This window comes from Amyelois transitella, chromosome 5 (assembly GCF_032362555.1).
Source record: "Amyelois transitella isolate CPQ chromosome 5, ilAmyTran1.1, whole genome shotgun sequence".
NCBI classification, from domain to species: domain Eukaryota; kingdom Metazoa; phylum Arthropoda; class Insecta; order Lepidoptera; family Pyralidae; genus Amyelois; species Amyelois transitella.
In genome coordinates, this window is record NC_083508.1 from 1,411,180 (window position 1) to 1,433,243 (window position 22,064).

General features: G+C 38.7%; 1 protein-coding gene across 1 annotated transcript in view; it reads right to left on the minus strand.

The window, feature by feature from the left end:
* Nucleotides 1-10,753: 10,753 nt before the first annotated feature.
* LOC106138771 (integrin alpha-PS2) overlaps nucleotides 10,754-22,064 on the minus strand; it is a 124,247-nt gene continuing 112,936 nt past the window's right edge. Inside the window, exons 10-25 of the mRNA XM_060954798.1 lie at nucleotides 21,820-21,919; nucleotides 21,381-21,615; nucleotides 20,914-21,080; nucleotides 19,946-20,088; nucleotides 19,611-19,804; nucleotides 19,161-19,416; nucleotides 18,727-18,884; nucleotides 18,073-18,248; nucleotides 17,441-17,575; nucleotides 16,638-16,703; nucleotides 16,053-16,533; nucleotides 15,209-15,792; nucleotides 14,985-15,076; nucleotides 14,380-14,526; nucleotides 13,789-14,019; nucleotides 10,754-13,137 (exon numbers count right to left, since the gene is read on the minus strand). Coding sequence (XP_060810781.1) covers nucleotides 13,060-13,137; nucleotides 13,789-14,019; nucleotides 14,380-14,526; nucleotides 14,985-15,076; nucleotides 15,209-15,792; nucleotides 16,053-16,533; nucleotides 16,638-16,703; nucleotides 17,441-17,575; nucleotides 18,073-18,248; nucleotides 18,727-18,884; nucleotides 19,161-19,416; nucleotides 19,611-19,804; nucleotides 19,946-20,088; nucleotides 20,914-21,080; nucleotides 21,381-21,615; nucleotides 21,820-21,919 — 3,243 coding nt within the window. The 3' untranslated portion in view covers nucleotides 10,754-13,059. The remainder of the gene's footprint in view (nucleotides 13,138-13,788; nucleotides 14,020-14,379; nucleotides 14,527-14,984; nucleotides 15,077-15,208; nucleotides 15,793-16,052; nucleotides 16,534-16,637; nucleotides 16,704-17,440; nucleotides 17,576-18,072; nucleotides 18,249-18,726; nucleotides 18,885-19,160; nucleotides 19,417-19,610; nucleotides 19,805-19,945; nucleotides 20,089-20,913; nucleotides 21,081-21,380; nucleotides 21,616-21,819; nucleotides 21,920-22,064) is intronic.

Consider the following 22,064-nt stretch of genomic DNA (forward strand, 5'->3'; position numbering starts at 1 on the left):
ATTAACAGTTTGATCAAGTACCTATACCGAAAGACAATATAATTTCTTGCATAAAAATTTAAACGTTGTTTCTACTTATCTATACTAATTATACATATAATTTTACCACATACTTACATCTAGTCATGTATATATCCCTGCGGAATAGGCAGAGAAAACAGTTTAAAAAAACTGAAAGGCCACGTTCAGCTGTATGGCTTCAAATATAGCCTGGTTGCTAGCCCATCGCATATAATAGAGTTTCCGTTAGTCGCCTTTTACAACTTCCATGGAAAAAGTATGGAGTGGTTCTATTCTAAATTACCAGAAATCACACGGCACACCACATAGGTACTTACTTAGAACAATTACCTACACTCTGCTTCTACCTACTCTCTCAGCTTCCTAAAAAACTGACAACAAAGCATATTATTGAAATAGTTAATATACATATTAATTAATAGTTAATTAGGTTTTATTTTTGTTAGAAATAGTTGAGAACGGAATTTTTGATAATAAATTTAACGATAAATTTGTGACAAGTGAACGTTACATTAAATATGAAAATTACATCTTTCGATAGATGTACCTGCCTAGACACCAAATTGACATATGCAACAATATTAAATTTTTAAAAGTATGTAGCTTATTCTAATCTAACCATGCCTCGTTAGAAATTTAAAGCAACAAAAATAACAAGAACTTATATTGCAAAACCTAAGAGAAATTATAGGTGTAGTTCCATAATGGATGAAGCAAAGGAAGTAAGCAGGGATCGTGGCAAGTGGAAAGAGGTAGTCTCTGCCTACCCCTCCGGGAAAGAGGCGTGAGTTTATGTATGTATGTATGTTCCATAATGACATTAGCACAGGGGTCAGGCTTCAGGCAGTGGGTTAATTATTGACGGCCTCTGTGGCTCAGCGGTAGTACGCTTGTCTGTGACACCGGAGGTCCCGGGTTCGAATCCCGGTCAAGGCATGATGAGAAAAGAACTTTTTCTGATTGTCCTGGGTCTTGGATGTTTATCTATATAAGTATTTATTATAAAATATAGTATCGTTGAGTTAGTATCTCGTAACACAAGTTTCGAACTTACTTCGAGGCTAACTCAATCAGTGTAATTTGTCCAAAAAAAAAAAAAAAAAAAAAAAAAAAAAAAAAAAAAAAAAAAAAAAAAAAAAAAAAAAAAAAAAATTATCTCAGTTTGTGGCGGGAATCTAGTTACATGTAATGATAGGGGTAACCCTTGTAGGCTTGTGTGTTTGTATACCTACCAAGAATTTAGTGGCTTTGCTGACCGTCAGTTAATTGTGATTGAGCGTACCTAGGCTTGTTACTTATGGTATAATGCTAAACATTTGTTAGATTACATTGCCGTGTGGTTCCCGGCACCAATAGAAAAAAGAATAGGATCACTCCATCTCTTTCCTGTGGATGTCGTAAAAGGCGACTAAGGGATAGGCTTACAAACTTGGGATTCTTTTTTAGGCGATGGGCTAGCAACCTGTCACTATTTGAATCTCAATTCTATCGTTAAGCCAAATAGTGGAACGTGGCCATTCAGTCTTTTCAAGACTGTTGGCTCTGTCTACCCCGCAAGGGATATAGACGTGACCGTATGTATGTATTTGCTAGAGCGTCGGTGGTTGAATCGTTAAGGTGCCCGGTTAAAATGTGCGATCCGCATATAGGCACAGGTTCGAATCTTACTTCGACCGTGTATCAAAGACTATTCTCAAAGTTATGTTAATAAGTTAAAATACTAACTGATGCTCTTACGGTGAGGGAAGACATCGTGAGGAAACCTGCACATTCAGGCAACTGGATATGTAACCATGGATCCAAAACGGGTTAAGTTCCCCTGCAATGGTTGCGGAGGTCAGACGGGAGTCGCTTCGGTATCCCTTGCGGTGTAGACAAAACCAACAGTCTTGAAAAGACTGATATGCCACGTTCATCTTTTGGACTTAATCATACAATTGAGTTTCATAAAGTTAAAGAAGAATCTCAAGATTAAAAGCCTATACCTTAGTCGTCTTTTACTACATCCATGGGAAAGACATGGAGTGGTCCTATTGGTGCCGGGAACCACACGACAAACGTGAAACAAAGAAACTGATATTAAATTCCTCACATACCAAATACCTAGTGAGTGAGAGAGCTTATAAAAATGATAAATTCTGAACATGTTCGTCGTAACGATATGCGTCTAGTGTGTTTCAGTTAGTGGCTAACGCGATTATCTTACGTTTGGCCAATTTGTGGGGACGACGTTAGTATGTTTTATGCCTATGCCTGGCCGGGATTCGAACCCGGGACCTCCGGTGTCACAGACAAGCGCACTACCGCTGCGCCACAAAGGCCGTCATTCTAGTAACGTAGTCCGAGGTTTCTGTGGACAATAAACTTAACTGCACACGACAACTACACTAAAACTTTACGGTGGCTGTCTTACAACAATGTATGAACCTCCATTTCCAGGACGTTATTTAAAAAAAAAAGAAACTAGTACAATGTTTAGGTTACGACTTACCTTTGTTATTGACACATAATAAGTCTCTTCTTCTTAATGGAACACTCTTGTCAGAGTGGTCGTGTTGCGCAGACGAGGTACATGGAGAGGTTTTGGAGAGAGAGAGATTCTCCAGGGTTTGTAGGTAGTGAAGTAATACTCCGTTTCAGAAGGTGAGAATGGAATGGTTTATTTACAAAATTGAGACATATTTATATAAAACTATTTACAAAGGAAAAGGCATGGACGAATCATAAATACGGAATTATTACCAATGATGAAGAGAGATTATTTTTAACAAATCAGAAATATCGAATTATAGCCAATAGTGTGAGCGTATTTACAATAGGAAATCTATCTAAAAGTTTTTGAGGATAATAAAATTGATTTGCATAGATTTCTTAGAATTTTGCATTGCTGTCTCCTGAGTGTGGATAGCTCCGTCCCGTTTCCGCTACACGTGTCGAGCTTGAGTTTCTGTGACGCCCGGTGCGGCCGCAGGCGCGCCGAGGGCGCCACGTGCGGTGTGCACGCGATGTTTGTTGGGTGAAACTTGCTTGCGTATAAAACCGTCTTGCTGCTTGCTCCCCGCCTCAGTGTGAATTTGAACTTGCGGCGTGAGGTCGCGCTCGTGATGCTCTCGCGAAGTGCAGTGTGCGCGTCGAACTCTTGACTTGTGTTGTTTCGGACGGAGATCCGATGGACAATAATGCAGTGTGAAGAATTGGCGTGTGAAGATGCTGATGCTGCCTGGAAGAACTGCTGATGCACGATGTGTGGCATGTCCATGTGCACGCGCTCACAAACAGTTCTTTTCAGAACTAGCTTCTTCTGGTTTCTGGGCAACGAAGTCGGCATGATATTAAAGTGCTTGATTTGTTTTATTCATCTCTTATATATATATATGTATTATATCTATTATATCCTGGTAAGGTATTGTAATTGTAAATGGTAAATATTGTGAAGGTAACTGTTGTTCTTGTTATTCGGTAAGGTAAGCTTGTTGGTAAGTATGTTGGTACTTGATGATAAGTATGCTGGTAGCCACAGTACTCCCCCTCAAGTGAAACGTACCGGCAACCTGACGGCACGGCCGACACGAGTTTTCTTATCCGTTTGTTGTGGCGTCATGTTGCTCGTATTGACCGGAGCGGGAATTTTCTGTGGTGAGGTACTTTCTTGCGCCTGTGCCTTAGTGATAGCTTGACCTTGACCTAGTGTAGCTTGAGCTTGAACTTGTGTTGACATTGTTGATGAATTTGCGATGTCGTCGTCTTGCAATAGGTAGGCAGGCTTGAGTCGGTCTATTGAAATGTTTGACTCGCGATCCGGTAGTTGAATGGTGTAGTACTTGTCCGTTAGTCTCTTGATAACACGATAAGGGCCTTCGTATGGTGATTGAAGTGACTTCTTAACGGCGTCGACACGAACAAATACGTGTGTGCAATCTTGTAGGTCTTTATGAATGAAGATGCGTGGATTGCTGTTGTGATGTATTGTTGACTGGTGCGGGCTATGTTCTTTGATGGTAGATCGTAGTTTTTCGACGAAGTTGTAGTCCATTGATGTAGGTATTGATGACGTAGTGAAAAATTCACCCGGTAGACGTAAGTTATAGCCATATGTGAGTTCGGCTGGGCTAACTTCAGCGTCTGTGCGTAGGGTGGCGCGTAATCCGAATAGGACTGTAGGTAACTCGTCGATCCATGACCTTGAACTTGATAGCCGGGTGCGTAGTGCGGTCTTCAGTGTTCTGTGCCAGCGTTCGACGATACCGTTTGATTGCGGATGGTATGCTGTAGTGCGATTTTTCGTGATTCCCATAAGCTTCATAAGGTTGTTGAAAAGTTGACTTTCGAACTGACGTCCTTGGTCGCTGGTGAGTGTTGTAGGGCATCCGAATCTCGTAATCCAGTGGTTGTAAATTACTTCGGTAACTTTGTCAGCTGTTATTTCTTCGGTAGGTATTGCTTCGGGTTGGCCAAAGTGACATTTTGCTGGGTTGATGGTAATGCCATGTTCTTCAAGTCGTTCGAGTACTTGCCGTAGGTGTTCACGGTGCTGGGTTTCGTTTTCTGATGCTATGAGTACGTCGTCGATGAATGGAAAGACGAAAGGTTGTCCTTTGAGTACTTGGTGGATGAATCTTTGGAAAGTTTGACCTGCGTTCTTGAGACCTGGACACATTCGTGGGAATTCGAATAGTCCCATCGGTGTGATGATGGCTGTCTTCTCGATGTCTTCCTCACGAACCATCAGTTGTTGATAAGCTCGATTTAAGTCCAAAACTGAGAATATGGTCTTCCCAGCAAGCTGGTAGGTGAAGTCTTTAACCCTTGGAACTGGATAGCGGTCGGGTTTGGTGATCGCATTGAGACGGCGATAATCACCACAGACTCTGATGTCTCCGTTCTTCTTTGGTACGACGTGAAGTGGTGATGACCATGGGCTCTTGCTGGGTCGACAAAGTCCTTGTTCGATCATGTTTTGGAACTCTTGTTTGACTTTCTCGTAGCGATGAGGTGGTATGGGACGAGCTCGGCAGTGGACAGGTTGACCTTCGGTTTCGATGTAATGTTGAACGTTGATCTTGCTATTGTTGATATTCATGGCGGTGAGACGAGTAATTCCGGGATAATCGGCGAGTATCGCGTGATACGAATTATTCGAGTCAATACTGCGTATTGTAGGTACAGATGTTGCTCGAACAGGGGCGTTGACCTTTAAACTCGTAACGTTGTCGATTAGTCTTTTGTTTTTGAGATCGACGATGAGTTGATGATGTTTGAGGAAATCGGCTCCCAGGATCGGCTTCGATACGTCTGCGACGATGAATTTCCACTTGTATGGACGACGTAGGTTGAGATCGAGTTCGAGTGTTTTTTCGCCGTATGTTGATATGACGGTGTTGTTGGCGGCATATAGCTTGTAGGGTAGCGGCTTAGTTAGGCTGGTTTTTAGCCTAGGTATAGCCGAAATGTTCGCACCGGTGTCCACCAGGAAAGATAATCCAGTTTTTTTGTCTGTGACGAATAGGCGGTATGTACATGGGAGAACGCCGGGTTCCGCCTCGGCCAGCGTTCGGTCTAGTTTTCCGGCTTCTCGATGTAGGAACAGGGCGATGTACATTTTCTCGCTTGTGCTCCAAAACGTCGGTGGTAAAAACAATGTGGCGATGGCGAATTGTCTCGTGAGTTGGGACGAGAATAGTTGCGGTTTCGGGACTGGGATCGATTTCTTCGATAATTGTTGTTGTTGTTGTTGTTGTTGTATGGCGGCCTTGATTTCAGTCCTGCGATTTCGACGGAAAGTTTTCGTAATTCGTTGATGAGAAATTGCGTATCTGACTGTTGCGATGGTGACTGGGCTTGTGATGATGATTGTGACGACGTGGTTATGTTGATGGCGGAAATTTCCCGATGTTGTTCCATCATTTTGTCGGCAAGTAGGGCAAGCTCTTCTAATGCGGTTGTCGTGCTGAACGATTCGCTTACGGCGAGGACAGAGCGAATATGTGCCGGTAGATGGTTGGTCCACATGAGTCGTAGTGTGGCGTCGGGAATTCTGTCTCGAGCGAGATCGCGCATCCGCCGTAGCAGGTGGGTCGGTTTTTGGTCGCCTAGCTCCATTTCGGACAGAAGCTTTTGGAATTGCCGGCTGTCCGATTCTTCATAGGCGGTGATGAGACGCTCTTTGATCGCCTGGTATGGGTTCGTCTCTGGCGGATTGTAGAGGAGGTCGCTGATTTGCTCTATGTCTTGTTTTTCTAGACGAGCGATGACCATTTGCGCCATCTTCTGTTCACTCTTCCTTTGGTCGTGGGTGGCAGCCTCGAAACTGTAGAACCATAGACGTGGTCGGTCGCGCCAGAATGGTGGTATCCGCAGAGCGAGGGATATGTTGGCGATTTCGGGCTGGTTGTGGACGTGGGCTGGATCGGGCTGTGTGGACTGCGATGCGGCGGCAGCGGCGGCATTTGCGGCAGATTTTTCGGCGTCCATGTTGATTCCTTCTTTTGTTGCAGTCGGGCAGAGATTCCGCGTTGAAATTTTCTTTAGGAATTTTTCCGCTGGGCCGACGAGCAGGGATTCTTCTTCTTGATGTTGTTCAGTCGGAGGTCACCAATTTGGAGAGAGAGAGATTCTCCAGGGTTTGTAGGTAGTGAAGTAATACTCCGTTTCAGAAGGTGAGAATGGAATGGTTTATTTACAAAATTGAGACATATTTATATAAAACTATTTACAAAGGAAAGGGCATGGACGAATCATAAATACGGAATTATTACCAATGATGAAGAGAGATTATTTTTAACAAATCAGAAATATCGAATTATAGCCAATAGTGTGAGCGTATTTACAATAGGAAATCTATCTAAAAGTTTTTGAGGATAATAAAATTGATTTGCATAGATTTCTTAGAATTTTGCATTGCTGTCTCCTGAGTGTGGATAGCTCCGTCCCGTTTCCGCTACACGTGTCGAGCTTGAGTTTCTGTGACGCCCGGTGCGGCCGCAGGCGCGCCGAGGGCGCCACGTGCGGTGTGCACGCGATGTTTGTTGGGTGAAACTTGCTTGCGTATAAAACCGTCTTGCTGCTTGCTCCCCGCCTCAGTGTGAATTTGAACTTGCGGCGTGAGGTCGCGCTCGTGATGCTCTCGCGAAGTGCAGTGTGCGCGTCGAACTCTTGACTTGTGTTGTTTCGGACGGAGATCCGATGGACAATAATGCAGTGTGAAGAATTGGCGTGTGAAGATGCTGATGCTGCCTGGAAGAACTGCTGATGCAGGATGTGTGGCATGTCCATGTGCACGCGCTCACAAACAGTTCTTTTCAGAACTAGCTTCTTCTGGTTTCTGGGCAACGAAGTCGGCATGATATTAAAGTGCTTGATTTGTTTTATTCATCTCTTATATATATATATGTATTATATCTATTATATCCTGGTAAGGTATTGTAATTGTAAATGGTAAATATTGTGAAGGTAACTGTTGTTCTTGTTATTCGGTAAGGTAAGCTTGTTGGTAAGTATGTTGGTACTTGATGATAAGTATGCTGGTAGCCACAAGGTGTTCGGCGGGTCGTATTCTTTCCCGAGGATTGTTCTCTCAGAGATTCGCTTCCATTTCTGCCGGTTACTACCCAAAGGTTGACTGGAAGAGATTGCTTTAGCGATAAGTCCGCCTTTGTACCATCTATATCTGCTTTGTGTTGTTTTGTATGTTTTACTCTTATGGTGCAATAAAGAGTTTTATCTATCTATCTATCTAAAGACGTTGCGAGCACACTAGACCATGGTAGACTCAGTAGCTTTTTTGATCAGGTCAGTCCAGCGAGTTGGTGATCGGCCGCGTGTTCTCTCGCCCTCCACCTGGCCGTGAATCTCCAGTCTCTCCATCCATATAACCATAATTAGCTTGGTGACATCTCAAAACCTCAAAATAATACATGCCGTATGATTTTCGGCACCAATAAAGAATAGTAATAATCACTATTTGAATCTCAAGTTTATTATTAAGCTAAGCAGCTGAGAGTGGCCTATAAGTCTTTTCAAGACTACTGTCTTTTCAAGATTTGTCATGTACTCCTTTAGTGAACAATAAAGCATTTACTTACTTACTGTTGTCTCTGTCTACCCCGGAAGTGATATAGACGTGATTATATGGATGTATGCATAATAACAATCTGATACGCCATTCAACTCGTTTATAAAGTTATGAAGAAATGGTTGAAGAAAATTTTCATTGGCCATAACTTTTTTTCTATTTACCGATATTAACGAAACAAAGTCTTAACAATGCTTCAAATTATATGTAATCTACCTCCATCCGCGTACAAGTCTGTTGAGTAGTTTAGAATATAAACGTTCCAGACAAAAAAACAGCCAAAAATTTCAAAAATAGTTTTTTGGTTTCCTGTTACTCAACTCTAATATCTCTATCAGTTTTTTGGGAAAATTATTAATGTAGGTACAGACACTCAATTTTTATAAGTATAATGATTTTTAATATTACTTACAAAATGACCACTTTTAACACTAGTTAAGCAACTTATTTTACAAGTCAAATCGTGAATTATGACGTTTAAGATTTAAGTATCAGAGTCATTCACAGTTACCGCATACCTTCATATAATCACATCTATATCCCTTACGGGATAAACAGAGCCAACAGTGATGTAAAGACCACTGTAGTTACTGCAACTGGCCAATTCAATAAGTCTACTCACTAAGTTACCAACTTACTTATACTTTTACTTATCTATACTAATATTATAAATCTGATGAGTTTGTTTGAACGCGTTAATCTTAGGAACTACTGGTTCGATTTAAAAAAATCTTTTTGAAAATTATTGATTCTTGAGGACTTCCGTTGCGTGCACTGCGAAAACGATTCAAGATGCCAAAAATGTAGGTATGAAAGAATTATTCCTCTTGAAAAAATCTAAAAAAATGTCCACGACAGTATATGTCTATCTTTTAAGATTAACTCACTAGAACCGTTCTAATGGTAATCAAAATTTATAAAGCTGAGGAGGCTGTTCGCAAAAATAAATGATGCCCAAAATAACTATTCCACGCGGACGAAGTCACGCGAACAGCTGGTTAAATATAAAATGGTTTTTATTCCTTTGATACTGAATTGCTAAAAGGTTATAATATTGTATTAACTCGCGCGTTCTGAATTTACAATCCCCATTAAATGTTGGTTTATTTCATTTCAGTTGCTGCGTTACACTCGATCGGATAGACAGACATTTTGGACGCAGCGCGCCAAGATTTACGAATATCGTTGGTACCGTCAGCATGACAAGTGAATCAAGTTTTGTCACTACGGGAATTTCAAAACGTATTTAACTAACTGAACTACTTAATATATTTTTACTTACATTCATACATATTATCACGTAGCGGGGTAGACAGAGCCAACACTCTTAATTAGACTGATAGGCCACGTTCAGCTGTTTGGCTTGATGATAGAATTGAGATTTAAATAGCGACAGGTTGCTAGCCCATCACCTAAAAGAGGAATCCCAAGTTTGTAACCTTTCCCTTTTGATAGCCCTAAATAGTATCCAAGATCTACAAACTATCATTGTTGTGTACTTGAGACGTGCGGTTTTGGCAAAACAAGTAACGGGATAGATCTGTAACGATGTTAAATTAAGATTTCTACGGCTGTATATACAAATTAGTACACAATTTATAAATTACGAGTAAATTTATTTTATTTTTCCTCTTTATATTATAATTAGTTGTGCCCGCTACTTCGTCCGCTTGAAATAATTATTTTGGGCATCATTAAAGCCCTCAAGAAAAAACGGGGAAAAATATTCATTTTCCCCGTTTTTTTTCACATTTTGCATTATTTCTTCGCTCCTAATAGTTGCAGCGTGATATATAGCCTAAAGTCTTCTTCTATAAATGGTCTATTCAACACAAAAATAATTTTTCAATTTGAACCTGTTAGTTCCAGAGATTAGCGCATTCAAACAAACAAACAAACTCTTCAAATTTATAATATTAGTATAGATTAGTAGATTGAAATTGAAATATAATAAATTATGCATTTTAGGTAGTATTTTTTATATATGTCAAGTTTATTCTATTGCTGTTTTGCTGACGCTACCACTGTAAGTTTATTTAATCTGCGCGGGGCGCAGTTTGTCTTCCCGCCAATTTAAAGGGAACAAGTGTCCGCCAGACAACCAATACAGGGTAATTGGGCCATCAACTACCCATTGTCGAGTGGGAATTGTTCAATGAGGATTTGATTTAGTCGAGTTTGAAAAAATATTGGTTGAAATAGACATGTTTTAGATACTTACTGTTTTAAGGCAATATTTGATTTGAAGAGCAATTATACACATTCCTTTTTTTGCATACATACGTGCATATAATCACGTCCATATCCCATGCGGGGTGGACAGAGCCAACAGTTTTGAAAAGACTGATAGGCCACGTTCAGCTGTTTGGCTTAATGATAGAATTGAGATTTAAAAAGTGGCAGGTTACTAGCCCATCGCTTTAAAGAAGAATCCTCAGTTTTGTAAACTTTTCCCTTAGTCGCCTTTTAAGATGCCTCAACCATGGGAACGAGATGGAGTGGTACTATTCTTTTTTTATTGGTGCCGAACCAAAATGTAATATTTTTTTCCATAATATGTTTTATATCTAGTGTTGCCTGTTCCACGAACTTTTACCTAGCTTAAAATTGGGAAATTTGTAAAAAATTTGTTCCGGTGCATTTGTAAATAAAACAAACCGATAAGTAAAAAAAAAAACAATTTTTATTAAAAGTTTTTGGTAAATGCAAATGAATTACCGAGACAAACAACCAAAATACATTTCTGTAAACCATAGACATTAGACGTGTTCACTTTTTAAATATGGCAATAAACGTTTAGTTTAATTAAAATGAGCTATAAGTAGAAGCGGACTCTTAATATATCATCAAATAAATAATTAAAAAATAAAATTAACAATTGCCACCGAGGCTCAATTTTAATCAAATTACCATTTTTCCATAAAAAAATAAAATATTTTTCCACTCCATACTTATATACCATACATTGTTTTGCAAAAAAAAATCTTAAAACTTATTAAGTACATGGGTTTAAAATACTTAATAAAAAAGTGTGATTTTTCAATACTATCTAAAGATACATTTAAATTTTTTATGGAAAAATGGTAATAAAATGTTATTTATAAAATATTTACATTAATAATAATTAGTAACTGGCAGTTCCAGAAGGCACTTTTTCCCCTAAAAAGCACAAAAGCTCTAATTCTCTTACTCTATGTATTGCTATCAGAACACTCTACACAAATAGTTTAAAACTCCTAGAGATATGTATTTTTTTACAACAGAAGTAACATAAAGGTTTACTTAATGTTTAAAATGTCTAGGTATATTAAATATGACATTATTTAAATTTGTATACTTTCACGATTCGAACAAAAAAAAAATACTCATTCAAAGATAGGTCTTCAGATTTAAGATATATTTTTTTAATTCGACTTCTTAACAATTCAATTATACGTTTTTACGTTTTCTCATTTGGAAAACCTTTTATATTTTATATGTAGTATATAAAGACTGATAAAACCTTAATGCCTCCCAAAAATAGTTAATTCATTGTACGTCTATTAGTAAAATTATTTCTGATATTAGTCGGTCTGTCATTGATTTAGACATAAGATACAACTTATTTTAGTCCTAAATATTATTTACTTAGATCACATTTCTTATTAACTCCCATTCATACAGAATACACACTTGGGTTTCACAACATTTGGTTTTAATGACAAAGAACATTAAATTCAAATTAAAAAAAAAATGCTATCCTCCAGAACATGTATTGTTTTTATCACGAAATAAAAAAAAATAATTACTTTTTTACATTCTGTATTTAATTTCAGAGGATAAAAATGCCGTGAAAACCCATATTCTTTCATTTTTACATTATCACACTTCGAGATTTCATTCTCTTACCTACTTCTTTTCTATATTTACTAATATGGCGTACCAACGTGAATATTTATGTAAGTATATAATATCGTGACTAGTCATACAATTACATTATTATTAAAGATATTTAAATATCAATATAAAATTCAGCAGTAAAGGCCTTTGAACTAATTTTTATTAAAAAAAGTCTTAAGGCACTGATGTTTTAATTCATTAGGCACATTATTAAATTTTCTGCATTCTGCGTTACATTAAAAGTAAAATGATGTGAATATATAAATATGATGATGAATGTTATATATTTTTAAATATTATTTATACAGAAACATCTATTGCTTCATCATTCAATAATCCGGACTAAAACACAATGGCCACTAGATTGACAACAATATGGTCTTTTTACTATTCTAAAAATTGTGGCATCAGTTACTTACAAGAAAAACGTAGTTTGTCAATTTTTTAAAACTGTGTTGCTGGTTGTGTAGAAAAAAACCTTTTATATTAAAAACTAATCTACAGATTACTAGGAATATTTGGGAAATATACATATGTTTTTTTGATGTTAAAATTTAAGAAGTAATAATGACATTACTTTCGTCTTCCAAAATTCATTGATACTCGTAACATAATAAAAGAAGATTTTTTTTTATATTCAGAAAACAAGAAAAATATCTTATAAAAGACAAGATTTTTTTTTATATAACATGCAAAGTGAAATAAATAAACTAAATTACTTTGGTGTTACCCAAAGTGCCTAAGTTAATTCATATCATGAGAGAAAAAAATTACAATAGTCCGTCAATAATAAGAAAAGGAACAATAAAGATAGAAAATATAGATACTCAGCACCTTTAAAATTTAAAACCCAAAATTTTCCCTATCAACCCGACCCCTAAAAAGCTGAGGACATTCCAAACAAAAACGACAACCACAAAGGCGTATTCCTAGAATCTGTAGACCAGCATCTTAGGTCAGTAGCGGTCCAGGCTGGTGGAGTCGCGGCTGGTGACGTCACTGGCAGCGTCGGTGCCCGAGCTGGAGTCGCTGGAGCCGCTGCTGCGCTCAGTGCCGCCGGCGCCGGCGCCGCGCTCTGTGTGCGGGTATCAGAGGTGCTCGTCGTGGCCGTTCAGCGGCTGGCGCTCCGCGTGGTCAGACGGCCGGTTGCGTTTGAAGAAGCCGCACTATTACAGGTAATGATACGGTTAGTGATTGCTACCTATTTAAGAAACGCCAGCGCAGCAAAAAGCTTGATTTCCATGAGATTGTCTCGACTGCTTCAAAAAATTATTCGCATTGATTAGTTTTAAATGCCTGCAATACTAGAAGTTATCCGAGGTATTTGGCTACATTACCTTGTATTGTACGGAGTAAATATCAAAAGAAGTATTAATAATGAACTGCCATACGCCCACAGCGGTATACCTTCGTTTTCCATTGCTTTAAATTGAATGGTGACCGAATCAAATCACCACGTACCTTATGGTGGTGATTTGATTGGGTCATCATTTACCTTGGGATCTGAAGTGGTATTACCATAAATACTAGGATACTAGTTTTTGAATATACAGACAGGGACAGATTACATAGCTTAGTAAGCCTAGAAGTAAGGTCAAGACTTCTGTTACGAGATGCTAACTCAACGATACCATATTTTATAATAAATAGTAATAAATAAACATACAAGACCAAGGACAAACAGAGAAAGTTCGTTTCTCATCATGCCCTGGCCGGTATTCGAACCCGTTCAGTGTCACAGACAAGCGGACTACCGCTGCGCCACAGAGGCCGTTCTAGTGAATCTTCGCTTGGTAGAAAGAAAGTAAATTACGTACCTTGTATAGGGCAAATATCAACAGAAGCAGTAACAATGCTCCTGCGACAGCTGCCAGCACCACCACCCACAATGGTATGCTCCCACTCTCCAGGGCTTCTAATTGTGGTGTGATCAGAGTTTGCGCCTCGGCCGTATGCCAGGACTGGTCGAGAGGCCGGCCCACTGATGGGAGGTACGAGATTCGAGTCGCCGTTAGAGTCGATAGTTTTACGGCTCGTTCTTTGGAGATCTGATGAAGAAATGAAATTGTTTGATTACTTGATAGTGGAGTCAATTTGAATTTTATCATAAAGTCTATTTGAGAAGGTATTTTTTTATTATCGTGTTAGTAAGGCGCTAACATTGGTTGTTAAATATTTCGGGCCACCTAAAAGTGGACAAAATACTTTATGACTGTCACCTAGTGATGACAGCCGGGACTGATAACAGTGGTGATGAATTGAATGAACAAAGTGATTGATGTGTGAAGCAGATAAAGGCTCTGTAAGTATTTAACATACGCCATATTATTATCTTCTTCTAATTGTACTAATAAGTCATGAAGTCTGTTTGAAGAAAGTTTTTCTTTTACATAGAACAGATTAAGTACCTCATTGAGTACTGATGCATTGATTCTGGACCTCAAGGCAAGCCAGACTTCTTGGTCCTTCAGGAGCGCTCCCGTCGTACACCTCACTACAGCGCATTTGTACTTCTCTTCGCATTTCTCTAGTATCTCCTTCAATTGCGTGTCCACCTGTAAGAAGAGTTTATAAAAATGGTGTCTCTTCACAAAAATAGTTTCTCTTCATGGCTACTAAACACTGTTACTGTAATTTTTTGTACATAGGTTTAGGTTTAAAGAATTTATTCTCAAAACAGATTACAAAATCCACTTACATGAGAACAAGAGATAAAAGTTCTTAAAACTAAACAGCAGTCCCGTATTTAATTAAGGGTATATTATACATTTTTTTTTTTAGTTGAAAGATGCCGATAACAAGCATAAAGAATAAAGCAAAGAACAAACATATACTAAAAATTAATTCTCATAGAGTGAGCAGTTTTTAATAATATAGTCACGTTACTCGGATTTGAAAGATTGTAGGGAGTTTATATTTTTTATACGTGGAGGTAATTTGTTATAGAAGAGTGCTCGTTCAAATGTCTCTCTTAAATGTCTTGATATTGTTATTATGGATTATGTAATGCTACCTGATCTTGGCGACGCCGTCTAGTAGCCTCTCGACCTCCACTTGATGCTGCAAAGCCGCCTTCAGAATGTGAACTGTACGATGATGCACCACCTAAAGAATACAAGAAAGCATAAGTTGAAAACTCACTACGATCTTACTCTGAATAGCAATGAGCTTTTGGAAGGTTAAATTATACGACTGGTAATGACCATGCTTTTAAAAATATCAAATACAATTAATTACCTGATTGTGAAGAATAAGAGTATCCACCACCACTTCTCTGATAACTTCCACCGCTGGTCTGATATCCACCACCGGCTCTATAGCTACCACCGCCAGCTTGATAACTTCCACTTCCTCCTTGGTAACCACTGCCTCCGGCTTGGTAACCGCCCTGGTAACTGCCGCTTCCAGATTGATAACTGTTTCCTCCCTGATATGATCCACTAGATTGATGGCTAGCTCCTTGGGACCCAGCATTTGTTACATCAGCAATGCCATATTTAAATTCATTATTAGAACCTTGCGCTGCGTAAGCACCAATTCCTCCAATATTATCTTCTTCCTCATCACCTACGACCGTCGGAGGTAGGTTCGCTCGGTAAGTTGAAGAACCAGCTTTGGCGATATCAGGATTAACGGTTTCTGTTGTTGACCAATATCCGAAACCTTGGTTGGAACCATGGCTAGAACTTTGGCCGAACGCTTGACCGGCGGCTTGGCTGTTGGAGCCCTGGTAGGCGTGGGAGGAGCCCTGGTAGACACTGGAGCCAGCTTGCGAGCCTTGAGAGACATGCTGGCCTGATCCGTAACGTCTGTTTGCGTACCTGTAATCGTAAAAATCTAATTAATGATTTTTAAGGTGGTCAAACTTGGTTTTTTCGGATAAGAAATCTGGAAAACCATCACCTACAAATTGGCCTATTTCACATTTCTGCATGCCATTCTTATCATACACAGTGCAAAGATTTGTCTAAAGCTTAAAAAAAACTCCTAAATCTGCTTTGTATGAGTAAGTATCATGTCTCTTTGAAAGGAAAGTAGTAAAGACTATAATAAATTTATAATGAGGCAAAACTATACTTACTTATTGAACGAGCTCCCAGCTTCTCCTTCATGTCCCAAGTTTCCATACTCCGTACTGGTCTCCGACTCAGATATAACCCTTCCATGTTCATCCATAAGCACCGTCCTATTCTTGATCCTCACATAGCCTCCTTGACCGTATCCAGCTTGACCTGACCCTTGCCCAGATTGCCAATTGCTTTGGTAATTCCCTTGACTCGACCAACTTTGGCCCGAATTTGATGCTTGATTCTTGTTCATAGAAGCCAATTGTCGTCGGATTTGTTCTTGTTCGTCAACGGACAAAGTTGCGTCATAGGTTTTGTTGTATGCAAAACCTTGGCCTTGATTGAATCCTTGGCCTTGATTGAATCCTTGGCCTTGGCTGAACCCTTGGCCTTGACTGTAGCCATGGCCTGTCGCCGAGTGGCCTGTTGATGCCTGGCCTGCGCCATATTGACTGCCAGATACGTGGGTGCTGCCTTGAGAGATTTCCCAATTACCTGGAATGGTCGATCAGATTTTTTTACATCTTATTTACAACAATACTTCATAAATTTATTACGAATATTGGAATTGTTTGAAATAGTGTCATATTTTTACTTACTTTGTCCGTAATACCCGCTTCCTCCCGATATTTGAGAGGCGGTGTACAGTTCGCTCTTGAGCATTGCTAAAACGAAAAAAAAAACTTTTGTAATTTCGACACTGTCTAACGATCTAAGAATATTAAGGAATAATTCTTTACACAAAATAAACACATCCGAATCTGTACCCGTCTGATTAAAAACCACGACAAGCACCATTTGGTCAAATCGTTATTTGTCAGTAAGTACTTATGGAAATCAGTAAACTGTCTCTGTCCCGATTCAAGTCATAAGAAAAAGTAGAACAGCGATAGTTTATCGCGCTATAAAACCGGTGTCGCGCGTGCCATATTACGGCGGCAGACACCATTTCGCAATTACTATGAAGTATTTCTTAAAAGAGTTATTAATTTGGGTGAATCTCTTTACTAGCGTGATAAAGACGTTTATTAACAATTGTGATGAATAATTTTCCCCGTCTTTTTCCACATTTTCCATTTTATCTTCGCTCCTAAAAGTTGCAGCGTGATGTTATATAGCCTAAAGCCTTCCTCGATAAATGGTCTATTCAACGCGAAAAGAATTTTTCAATTCGAACCAGTAGTTCCTGAGATAAGCACGTTCAAACAAACTCTTCAGCTTTATAATATCTAGTATAGATTTTGTAAGAAATTTGCAAAAATATCGTAAAAATTGTATTTTACGGCCTCTGTGGCGCAGCGGTAGTACGCTCATCTGTGACCCCCGTGTTCGAATCCCGGCCAGGGCACGATGAGAAAAGAACTTTCTCTGGCCTGGGTGTTGGATGTAATAGATATCTTACCGTCCTTCTCCTTGTTGAGGTGGAAGAGATACGGGTTCTGGACGTAGATCTCGTCGGGGTTGACGTGGCGCGCCACGTCGCACTTCATGTTGCCCACCCACTGCGGCTGCACCAGCATGTACATCAGGTTCTCGCCTGGATGTATATTTATAAGTTGTTAGAACATTTATTTCATAAAAAATTTAATTAACAATCAGAGACGAGTGGTTTCCGGTACTTCAAAATAGGACCACTCCATATCTTTCCCATAGTTGTCGTAAAAGGCGTCTTAGAGAAAGGATAATATGCTTGGGATTCTTCTTTTAGGCGATGGGCCAGCAGAGCGGGGCCTCATAGTCATTTCAAGTGCTGGCTCTGTCTGCCCCGCAAGGGATATGGATGGGTTGATATTTATGTATAAATTTCAAGGGTATTTTTGCAAACCCATCTTTGGTCCATGCTACGTTGTTGTATCTACGTGTATTTACCAAGCAATGCTATATTTGTTTTTGGTATAAATTTGTAAATGACCAGAGAGAACCAATATGAGGTATAAGAGAGGTTCAATATTTCTTCTTCAATCGGTAAAAAAGATCATTGCCTCTATAAATGTGGTAGTGTGATCCTACTAAAAATAATGATGTAAGTCTTACCACTCAAGGTCTGGTACGGCCACATGATGATGATCTCGGCTTCCCCAACGGAGGAAGGGCCCTCGTTCTTGATGTTGTACTTGTGGATGACCAAAGGACCAAGTTGAGAGTCATCAGTCAGGTTCGCAGAGTCATATAGCGAAGCGTTGTAGTGGAGTTCGGGCGGATCTGAGGTACTGGAAAATTAAACCAATAGAATAATTAAGATGAAGTCTTCGAGACTGCTGGCTCTGTCTACCCCACAAGGGATATAGACGTTATTATATGAATGAATAAATGAAAAACTTTATTGTAAGGATCACGCTAAGTGAGTGAGTTGTTACAGAGGTTTTGGAGAGATATAGCTCTTTGCAAGCTGTTCTCAGCTATGAAGGCTTTACAAGAAAACAGCTTTTGTGGCTAACTTAATCCCACTAAGTCACAAAACCGATCAAGAGTATGTCGGGTCACGCACAAAGAAGTACACGAACAGAACACGATAGGGAATAGAAAAATAAGAGATAATGTTGAAGAAATTTTAACTTAAGACACTTAAATGCTAAATTTAGGTCGCAAAGAAAATAGATCGTGGCAAGTGGAAAGAGGTAGTCTCTGCCTACCCCTCCGGGAAAGAGGCGTGAGTTTATGTATGTATGTATGTAAGAAAATAGATACCCTATAACAGAGAGGTGCGCCTTGGTAACAACATCGATGACCATCTTCTTCACGTTGTCGTAGCGAGTGCCTTGCTCTGGGTTGGTGGAGTTGGTCTCCATGTCGAACACCAGCTTGTTGACTCGGGCGTCCACTTCCAGGATCAGTCTGAAGTTGACCTGGAACAAATAATACATTTAAGTCTGCAAATCCAAAATATTTAATTTATGTCGGCTAATATCTAGTCCATCTAATTCGAATATAATATACCTTAAATTTCAAGTAGTGGATGGAATCGATGAGAAAGTATCTACTGATCGAAATAAAGTTTTTACTATATTCGTCGTAAACCACATCCTACGTAGGAGATGTGATTTTAATCTTCATTCTTTCCTCATTTTGCTACATTAATTCATTTAATCACGACGGCTATAAATTTTCTCTATAAGTCTTACCTTCTTGCCGCTCTGCAAAGGATTTCCCAAGTCACATTTGAGGGTGCTATTTCCACTTGGTCCCTTATTCTTCACGGTGCAGTAAATGTGTACTACGTCCACCACATCTTTGTCCAGTCTCTCCATCTTCGCGTACGTGACGCCAGGGGGCAGTTGGAGGTAGTAAGCAGCTTCGAAGGCATCCTCACCAATGTTCTCCACTTTCACATCGATGTTGATGTTTTCACCAGAGCCGAGGAGGTAGTTTATAACGGGGCTGAAAACATTATTATATCGTGACTAATATAGTGTAACAGTGACAATAGTTTCTAAATTTAAGGATTGCAAAATAAATACTGCGATAATTTAATGTTAATGAAGTTACAATCCTAAACTCAAATTGAATTTGTGTACACCTTTATAGTAAGTTTACGACGATTAGACAAATTTAATATTTTTTTTGTTACTTACGAAGTAGCAGCCATTCTAAGGTCCGGTACACATATGTTATCCGGGCCGCAGTTCTTCAGAATGTGAAGCGAGTCGGTGTGGACAATGCTTTGAATCTGGTCTAGCACGGGAGGTACTACGTCACCAGATGGCTGGGACACCAGATTGTATGACATCTTTACTTCTATCGGGGTTAGTTTGTCTCGGATTTCCTCCTGAATTAAAGAAAAAATCATTCAACAATCAAACAGTAGTTGATCTTTAAAATCATCCTTATTATAATTTTAGTATCCCGAGTTTTATTTTGACTCTTTTTAATTAGAATAATTTATTTAAAACATCTTCAATGTACTTACATCAAGATAAGCTGTAATGTTTCTGCAAGAGTTTTGTTTTTGCATCACCAGAATGTGCGTGGTGTATGTTGTTTCCCGACGCTCCAGGAACAATCTCTTTGTGGTCTTTTGTCTCGAGTCCAGTTCGATCTTCACCTCGAATTCTAGAAACAAATCACCAGATGAATTTATCATCTTTATTTACACTTATTAGATGTGCATCTATTGTAGTGATCCACTAATTTGGTGGTCTACGTCTAATAGTGGAGTTATTGACACTTCTCACTGATACAACATTTAGGTATGTCAAATTTACGTTTGTGCGCTACAGCGAGGATGTCGGTGGTATTTGTGAAATGATGATTGAACTTTGTCATCTTTATAAATATTTGGTATAACAGATCTCATACTAAACGTATAGACATTAGAAAAAGTAACAAATTACTTAAGTACCTACAAGTTATTTCTTTTTAATTGTCAGTACGGTAAATTTCAAATTCAACAGTCATATTATTTACCAATTTAGTTTGAGATCTGCAAATGTACACGTGATCCAAAGATTGGTGTATATAATCATGGAATTGCGGGTTGTCTTAATACAGATGTTGGAAGTTACCAATCCGATCGCTACTTCAACCACTCACCGAAGTAGCAGATATATCCCTCCGCTTGGAAACAAAAATATAATAAGTGCTACATTCATAACACAATAAGTACTTAAATATCTTAAATATGCATAATTTTCATGAAATAAATAATCATAAAGACAAGTATTAAACGAATACATTAAGTTATTTAAAACATACTTTTAAAAAACGTGAAAACTATAAAGATACAAGCAAAACTAATTAATGGGTAATTAGAAAAGATTTACTTATATAATATTGGGCTATAACAGAATATATACAATAGTCGCGAATACCGATATACTTTATTCCAAAAAATTATTGAAAAAATACATAAAAAATTAGATGACATGATTAACTTACTTATTTGCTGATCAACGTTAACTCCGTCGTAAGTCAAGCAGAACATGATGTGTGCGCAGGAGACGAAGGTGCCGTTGTGCAATTGGCAGCTCTTGTCTGTCAGAGAGATCAGTTTGTCGTCACCCATGAACTTAACTTCTGCTGTCACTTGCACCACCGGTCGGGATCTGGAAGTTCATGGTATTACTGTAATCTTTAAAGTTCCGTAGTATTGTTAACATACCGCAAAGCTTCATGAGGCTAAGCGCTAGTATAATTTATTTTAATATAATTTTATTCTAATCCTCTGTTGCATCATTATTTTTAACTTTAATATCTTTTTCCTCAAGTTCCTAATCGGTAATAATATTATCGATAACAATTTTCGGTTACTTACTAAGAGGTGTGTTAAATTATTCATTACGAGATGTTTTAGTTACTTAAATATAATTCATAAATAATCAATAAGATCATGAAAACGAACTTACTTGAAAAACACTGCCGAATCAGATTTATAAGCGCCCACAACCAAATCTGGGTAACTGTTTCCATCCAGATCAACTCCTCCCGACAGAGAGAAGCCGAAGGTTGACAAGGTGGGTGAGACCTCTTCTGCGGTGATGGCTTGCGAGTACTTCTCTCGAATACCCAGAGCACTACCTTGGTAGATATAGACCACGCCACGGCCATTCTCACCAGCGTAAGGAGCACCCACAGCGATATCTGAAATTATAAATGTATATTTCATTTTATAGCTGAATAGTTTGTTGCCGCAAATGATAATGAATAAATCTTAAAAAAGATCTTAGCTAAAATGATCTTCAAAAGGCGGCTAAATAGATAAATAGTTGAGGGAGAGCAATGTATAGAAATAATAAATACTGTTTATAGATCTAAAAAACGGTTGTAATATTAATCTTTGATTACCTCCAAAACCATCGTAATTGATATCGCCTAAGGATGTGACAGCCAAACCAAATCTACCTCGCGACACTTCACCAGTGCGAGCGTGATTCTTGGTGAAAGTCTGAAAATTAAAAATATGTCTAATTAATATTAAACACCTAAAAATAGTAGGTGGTAGAGCATTACACAAATAGTAATCATGTAGTTCTCTAATCAAATGATACGGCTATATCGAAGTGTGTAGAAAAATTACTCCTACTTAGAGC